This window comes from Mus pahari, chromosome 3, assembly GCF_900095145.1.
Source record: "Mus pahari chromosome 3, PAHARI_EIJ_v1.1, whole genome shotgun sequence".
Classification (NCBI taxonomy): domain Eukaryota; kingdom Metazoa; phylum Chordata; class Mammalia; order Rodentia; family Muridae; genus Mus; species Mus pahari.
The window spans coordinates 109,165,418-109,173,902 of NC_034592.1; the positions used below are offsets into that span (position 1 = coordinate 109,165,418).

Sequence of the window (8,485 nt, forward strand, 5' to 3'; positions counted from 1 at the left end):
GTGTTCTTGGATTTGGTTTGCGAGGATTTTATTGAGTATTTTTGCATCAATATTCATAAGGGAAATTGGTCTGAAGTTCTCTTTCTTTGTTGAATCTTTCTGTGGTTTAGGTATCAGAGTAATTGTGGCTTCATAGAATGAATTGGATAGAGTACCTTCTGTTTCTATTTTGTGGAATAGTTTGAGGAGAATTGGTATTAGATCTTCTTTGAAGGTCTGATAGAACTCTGCACTAAACCCATCTGGTCCTGGGCTTTTTTTGGATGGGAGACTATTAATGACTACTTCTATTTCTTTAGAGGATATGGGACTGTTTAGATCATTAATCTGATCCTGATTTAATTTTGGTACCTGGATTTGTCTAGGAATTTGTCCATTTTATCCAGGTTTTCCAGTTTTGTTGAGTATAGGGTTTTGTAGTAGGATCTGATGACCTTTGGATTTCCTTGGTTTCTGTTGTTATATCTCCCTTTTTATTTCTTATTTTGTTAATTTGGGTACTGTCTCTGTGTCCTCTGGTTAGTTTAGCTAAGGGTTTATCTATCTTGTTGATTTTTCCCAAAGAACCAGCTCCTGGCATTGTTGATTCTTTGTATAGTTCTTTTTGTTTCTACTTGGTTGATTTCAGTCCTGAGTTTGATTGTTTACTGACATCTACTCCTCTTGGGTGTATTTACTTCTTTTTGTTCTAGAGCTTTCAGGTCTGCTGTTAAACTGTTAGTGTATGCTCTCTGTGGTTTCTTTTTGGAGGCACTCAGAGCTATGAGTTTTCTTAGCACTGCTTTCATTGTATCCCATAAGTTTGGGTATGTTGTATCTTCATTTTCATTAAATTCTAAAAAGTCTTTGATTTCTTTGTTTATTTCTTCCTTGACCAAGTTATTGAGTAGAACATTGTTCAGCTTCCATATGTATGTGAGCATTTTGTTGTTTTTGTTGCTGTTGAAGACTAGCCTTAATCCATAGTTATCTGCTAGGAATCATGGGATTATTTCAATCTTCTTATATCTGTTGAAGTCTGATTTGTGACCAGTTATATGGTCAGTTTTGGAGAAGGTACCATGAGGTGCTGAGAAGAAGGTGTGTTCTTTTGATTTGGGATGAAATGTTCTATACATGTCTTCTAAATCTATTTGGTCCAAAACTTCTATTAGTTTCACTGTGTCTCTGTTTAGTTTGTGTTTCTCTGATCTGTCTATTGATGAGAATGGGGTGTTGAAGTCCCCCACAATTATTGTGTGAGGTACAATGTGTGCTTTTAGCTTCAGTAAAGTTTCTTTTATGAATGTGGGTGCCCTTGCATTTATGAATGTGGGTGCCCTTGCATTTATGAATGTGGGTGCCCTTGCATTTATGAATGTGGGTGCCCTTGCATTTATGAATGTGGGTACCATTGCATTGCATTTGGAGCAGAGAGGCTCAGAAGTGAGAGTTCTTCTTGGTAGGTTTTTCCTTTGATGAGTATGAAGTGTCCTTCCTTATCTTTTTTGATGACTTTTGGTAGAAAATCAACTTTATCCGATATTAGCATGGCTACTCCTGCTTGGAACCATTTGCTTGGAAAATTGTGTTCCAGCCCTTTTCTGTGAGGAAGTGTTTGTCTTTACACTGAGGTGTGTTTCCTTTATGCAGCAAAATGCTGGGTCCTGTTTATGTATCCAGTCTGTTCATCTGTCTTTTTTATTGGGGAATTGAGTCCACTGATGTTAAGAGATATTAAGTGTTCTGTAGGCTTCTTGTATGTTCATGGGTATCTCTTTAGGTTAGGGAAGTTTTCTTTTATAATTTTGTTGAAGGTATTTACTAGCCCTTTAAGATGGGAATCTTCACTCTCTTCTATACCTATTATCCTTAGGTTTGGTCTTCTCATCGTGTCCTGGATTTCCTGGATGTTTTGGGTTAGGCGCTTTTTTTCATTTTTCATTTTCTTTGACTGTTGTGTCAATGTTTTCTATGGTATCTTCTACACCAAAATACTCTGCCCTGGAGGCAGTCAGCGGTCTCACTGTCTCTGTCCCTAAGCTAGCCTCCACAGTGACCAATCGTGGTCTTCCCTGCTCCGGTTTGCTTGTCTCAGTGCTGCCTGTACCTTCTCAGCCATAAACCCCCTGTGGTCAGTGGTCCTACATTCCATTATCCCAGTACAACAAAACTCGAGAAGTTTATAATTAACCAGTCAGATTAATAAACCAATAAATTCTCAATTCACAATTTGCCCAAACAATAAATTCAGCACCAGTCGATGATACAAGCTACCCACCTAGATTAGACAATTATTCTAGCCTTTATGATATGTATAGCTATTTGTGGATCATCTTCCTCTTGCTCCATCTTTCCTTCTTCTCCCTTCCTCTGTCTCCTTTGTCTCCCTCTCTTCAACTCCTTGCTCCACCTCCCTTTTCCCTGTCCAACCACAGGCTTCTTTTTGTATTAATAATTAAATTAATTGGACAGGGAAAAGCCTGCTACAGGTAATAGCAAGGTAGAGAAGTCTCAGTTCTAGGCAGCAGATATTACCTGGTAGCACTGCTAGCCTTTGGTTGGTGGAGGATAGAGGGTCTGCTCAAATATTCCAAAAGGATTTACCAAGTGTCTGCAAAGATACATAGAGCACTGTGTAATGGGTGCCTACTAAGGGGACTAAAGATGCTTGAGATCATCTGACTTACAACTCCCCAGACTCTACAGTCATTGAGTTTCCAATCAGTCAGTTAGTCCTGAAGCTTCCTCTAAATCTTGCTTCTCTCCAGCAACTGTTGTTCACAGAGCTTAGTTGAGTTTCTTTTCTTTCCTATGCTAACACAGATAAAACCTGCTTTTTCTCTTGTGTAGGTGAGCACATAGATTATTGTGGATATTCTGTTATTCCCATGGCTGTGGAACAAGACATGTTAATAGCTGTGGAACCTGTGAAAACACACACTCTCCAACTGGCTAATACAGACCCCTTGTATCCGTGAGTATTTAGAATTGCTGGTGGGTACAGAATGTGTGTGTGTGTGTGTGTGTGTCTGTGTGTGTGTGTTTCTGTGTGTGCATGTATTCATGCATGCTTGAGTGCATGCATAAGCATGCAGTAATATGTTTTAAATGTAGATAAACCCTAGGAAAAATACTGGATTCCAGCTAACTCATCTACCTGATTGATATTTCCTGCCTGATGTTTACTGGTGTCCTGTCACTACTTACTGTGTGCCATACCTACCAACCAGCAAGATGGCTCAGGGCTGTTGAGTGCCTTTACCTGATTTGATTTCCAGAAACCCACATGATAGAAGAGAGTCCAGTCCTGCAGGTTATTCTCTGATTTCTACACTTGTAGCATGTATACATACATGATATATACATGCCTACACTCTTTCTCACATACATGCATCAAATAAATAAGTGAATTAATAAGTGTAAAAAAGGAAGCATTAACTGGAGAGTTGTAATATACTAGACATTGTTTCAAGTATTGAGTTATACAAACATGAAAATAATTTTGTTCTTGCCCAGACATTATGGATTATCTGCTAAGATAACTGTCTTAATAAGGTTACCTGTATGCTATCTGCCTTTCAATACTATGACACTGCCTAATTCTCCTGTCAGTGAATCTTACCATGCTGCATAGTCATGGCTTACATACCTGTATCCCTTGGTAGATTTTAGCTCTATGGTTTTATGTTGTGATGTCTGTTTTCTCCAAAACCTAGTCTCAGTTTAACACAGTATGAGATAAAATGGATGTTTCTAGTATATATTCTTTGTTAAGTTTAAGCCTGTATTTTTCTCTGACGTTAGGAAATCACTTGTGTGCATTGAATTGTATTAACCATCTGTTCAGTCGTCGTGGTCATCGTTAACCATGTGGTGGGTTACTTTGGTGCATTTTCCAGTGCTGGGCCAGCTTGGCTTTTTCTGCGTAAGCTTCACTTGTACATTCTGATACCACATAGCAGTATTTCGGTGAGTGATGGCTCACATAGAGGGTGATGGCCCCATGGGCATATATGGGGCTGAAAAACTGCTGCTGCTTATAGTATTTGCATTTTAAGCCAAGAATTAATTACTACAAAAGAGTTAAACATTTTAGCAATTAAAAGGTTTATACATGCTTGTTTATAAAATCTAGAGTCATGTGCAGTAATACCCTTGATCTCCACATTCATTCACTAGCCTACAACTTTCTGTCCTGCCTATGCCATTTCCCTTTATGTTAAGGGCCCTATGTCAGTGTGCTGGTTTCAACTGCTTCCACTTTTGGTTTGGATAGGTTCAGATACACAAGTACTATCATTGTGTTATAATAAGCTACTGTGTTCGGGATTTTCTTAGTCACTGCTGTGTTGCCGTGAAGAGATCCTATGACTAAGGCATATTAAAGAAAGTATTTGAGGGCTTGCCTATAGTTTCTCAGTGTTAAACTGAAAATACAGGGAGTGTGGGGTCATGAAAGCAGGCATGGTCCTGGAGAAGTAGCTGCGAACTTTACATCTCCATCTACAGACAGTCGATTGGGGGCCTGGGGTAGAGAGACATTGGCTCAAAGCCACCCCTAGTGACACACCTCCTCCAGGGCTACATGTACTCCAGGAAGGCCATACCTCTTAATCCTTCCAACAGTTCACCAACTGGAGTTGAAATGGGGGTGGGGTAGTATTTACATCAAACCACTACAAGTATAGTAGCATGCTGTATATGTTTGTAATGATGAATATCCCCAATACATAAGTATGTAGTTGGCTATACCATCTATGTCTGTATAAGTATGCTATACTCTATATTGTTTAAACAATGACAATAGTAGCCAATAATAAGTTTCATACACTATATCCCTGTTATTAAATGACATGATTATATTATGTATTTAAATTCCAAATTGCAGAAGAGGATATAATTGTGACATTTTATATTGTAATTCTATTTCTATATCTTGGTTACTGAGTAAGCTGACAGCAAACATGGGGATAGCAGATGTTTCTCTGAGATACTGATTTCATTTCCCTTGGGTGTATACACTAAACAGAAGGATTCCTGGATGATATGCTAGTTCTGTTTTTAATTCTTTGAAGAATTATGTTTTCCATAATGGTTGCGCCAAATCACATTCCTACCAACAGTTCAGAAGTGTTCACTTAGATGGCCTAATCGGCCATCATTGGGAAGAGAGGCCCCTTGGTCTTGTAAATTTTATATGACCCAGCACAGGGAAAGGCCAGGACCAAGTAGTGGGAGTGGGTGGATAGGGGAGCAGGGGCCGCGGGGAGGGGGGTATAGGGAACTTTCGGGATAGCATTTGAAATGTAAATAAAGAAAATTTAAAAAAAGAAGAAGTATTCACTTTTCTCAGAACTCCACCAACATTTATCATCTTATTCACACCAGATGCCAATTTTGTAAGATTAATACTTTTTTGAGTTATTACCTTGTTTTTTTTTTTTTTTTTTTTTTTTTGTGTGTGTGTGTGTGTGTTTTATGTTACTGCATTGGAATTATGCATTTGGTATTATTTGCAGGCTGTTTTGTTTTACAGCTATATTCTATTAGTTGAAGTATTTGCAGTAATCAAGTGGGTCTTGGATGTGGTAGAGATGAGTGTGTCGTATAGAACATAATTCCTTAGCCCAGGAACTTTCTGTATTTTTCTGAGTAGGATATTAACTGGGAAAGCAAACAGGCGTTTGATGTCACTACTATACACTGCTGAACTAGCATAGTGTGCTTAATTTTACCTAATGCAGTTAGGAGATAGATGAAAGCAGCCTAGGAGGGGAGATTAAAGCTGTAAGTGCCTATTAAAGTCAGAGAAGGGCCAGGGAAATGGCTTAGTGAGGAAAAGGATGTGCCAACAAACCTGACAGCCTGAGGTCAGTCCTGGGACCCAATATTAGAGGGTGTGAACTGACTCCCATCAGCTTTTGATGTCACACAATCTCTGGTATGTGGACACACATACACAGAGATACAGAGAGACACAGAGACACAGAGACACAGAGACAGACACAGACACACACACACANATATNNGAGAGAGNGGNGNGAGAGAGAGAGAGAGAGAGAGAGAGAGAGAGAGAGAGAGAGAGAGAGAGAGATATTAATTAAAAAGGTCAGTTCTCTAATCATTTACTTAAGAATTCACCTTAGGGCCTTGGAAGAACAAGAACAAGCCCCATCAAAAATCAGTAGATTGAAGGAAATAATTACAATCAAGGAAGGAATTAATGAAATAAAATTTAAAAATATAATGAATTAATGAAACAAAGAGTCAATTCTTTGAAACAATGAACAAGATCAATAAACTCTTAGCCAAACTAGCCAAAAGAAAAAGAACAAAGGCCCAAATTAATGAAGTAAGATATGAAAAGGGAGACATGGCAGTAGATACCAGTGAAATTTGGGAAATAGTTGTGATATATTTTAGAGCTCTTATATTCTATGATGTTGGAAAATCTGAAAGAAATGAATGAATTTGTAGGTGCATATAAGCTACCTATATTAAATCTGGATAAGATTAACAGTTTATAGAGATTAATAAACAAACAATGAGATTCAAGCAACAACTAAAAACAAAACAACAACAGAAAACCTCAAACAAAAAACATTTTCAATTAATAAAGTCCAGGCTTTGGTAAGGCCTGTTGCTGAAGATACTACATACTTGTCACAAATAGAAATAACATTGGTTCTGACCAGGAACCTTCCTCCCTGTTGGCTCACTTTCACAGTGGTAGGAGACGCTGCATAGGATGCTAGGGGAGAACATTCATCCGCAGTCTTACCCAGCCGGGAACCCTGTGCACGACTGGTGTGGGAAGATACACCCATGGGTGGGATAGTGGCCTAAATGGTAGAGAGGAAACCACAGCGGCTCCTTGAGATTATCTGTGGATAACACAGAAACTCACAGCTGATCCAAGGGCAGAGAATAGTGCCAGTGGATAGTTACAAATGGGACTTTTGCATCACACTTCCCTACCCAAGGACCATGGCAGAAGGGAGAGCAGATGCTGGAGAGGACTGGAGTGAAATGGGATCATCTTCTGGATGTGATAGGATGGCTGTGCTCAGGAGCATGCAGTAGCTGTGCTTGCCTGCATAGGGTGAAGCTAGTCAACAGCCTAGCATGGATCAGAGGGGGTGAGCCCCTCTCCTAACTGAGGAACTATGGACATCTGATGGTTAGTGGGGAAAAGAGAGTCAATTTTCTTTAAGGATATGGCCCATAGATAGGTTGTCTGTGCTCCATGAATGGCCCCACAGCATGGAATATATGGGAAGCACAAGCTGGACTTGATGGGTTATTAAAAAAGGACACAAAATAAGGTGGGACTGGGGATTTGAGGGTGGATCTGGGAGGAGTTATGGAGATGTGCGAGGAGGTGAATGTGATGAAAACGCATTGTATGAAAGTCTCAAGGATTAGATATATTGCAAACAGTTCAGGCCTACAACTTTTTACCACTGAACTCCATCAGACCTTTAAAGAAGAGCCAGCACGGATGCTTTCTATTCCAGAAAAATAAAAAATGAAGGAGGAGGGAAGCCCAAAGTGTTAGGGAAGGCATGTGTAGAACAGGGGTAGGAGCAGATGAGAGTTAGGCTTTTCTGAGGAATTCGGAGAAGCAGACCAACCTGCTGAGCCAGAAACTTTCTAACATAAAGTTCCTATTTTCTTCTTCCAGTTAGTAAGTGGCTGCTGGTGCTACTGAGGTAATGAGTAGACACTATGTAACTATCTTGTTTTCATCAAGGCCTTGCTTAAATGTGCGCTGATGAAACCGTTAGCATGCAGAACTTTTAAATTTCCATTATTTCTTCAATATTGGTTAATTGATGTACTTTATTAATTATCCCTCTCTTTGTGTGTGTGTGTGCATGCGTGTATGCGTGTGTGTGTCTGTGTGTGTGTGTGTGCATAGCTTGCATTCCATAGCACAACTGTGGAACTCAGGGGACAGCTTTGTGGAGTCATTTCTGTCTTTCCTCATGTGGGTTCTAGACATCAGGTTGTTAGCATCTCACTGAGCTTGGCATTTTATTATGAAAAATAATTTCCTTTTTTTCCCCTTTAGCTGCTTATTCACTTGTAACTTTATATCAGTGTAGACTCACAACAGGTCATGACTCTTTAAATAAATTTTGTTTGTCATTTGTTTTTCTTAACTCATACAGATAGATGGTCCAATTAGATGGCTATCAGAGAGTGTGGAGAAAAGAGAGCGTGAAGACCTCCCGTTTCACCAGGGAGTCTGTCTGGTAGCAGGCACAGAGGGTGAAGCATTCATGTGTTATACTAGCTAAGAGACACTAACCCGAAAGCGAAAAATGAGTGTAGATTATGCTAAGTATGTTGTTTCCTAGCTGTTTCTGGAAATAAAAAGGGCCAGTTAGAGGTAGATTAGTCAATAAGGCTACTACAACTTCCTCTCTTAGTTTTTAGCATCTGGAGCTGTTCACTGTTGGAGACTGAGATACACATTTAAGTAAATAGAAAAGGAGAC

The 8,485-nt window shown here is 39.4% G+C and overlaps 1 protein-coding gene across 4 annotated transcripts in view; it reads left to right on the forward strand.

Annotated features, from left to right (window-relative positions):
* Nucleotides 1-8,485, forward strand: part of Galk2 (galactokinase 2) — a 124,688-nt gene that overhangs the window by 27,749 nt on the left and 88,454 nt on the right. For all 4 annotated transcript variants that reach the window (XM_021192200.2, XM_029536486.1, XM_021192199.1 and 1 more), the window contains exon 3: nucleotides 2,833-2,956. In XM_021192200.2, the coding sequence (XP_021047859.1) occupies nucleotides 2,833-2,956 (124 nt within the window). The remainder of the gene's footprint in view (nucleotides 1-2,832; nucleotides 2,957-8,485) is intronic.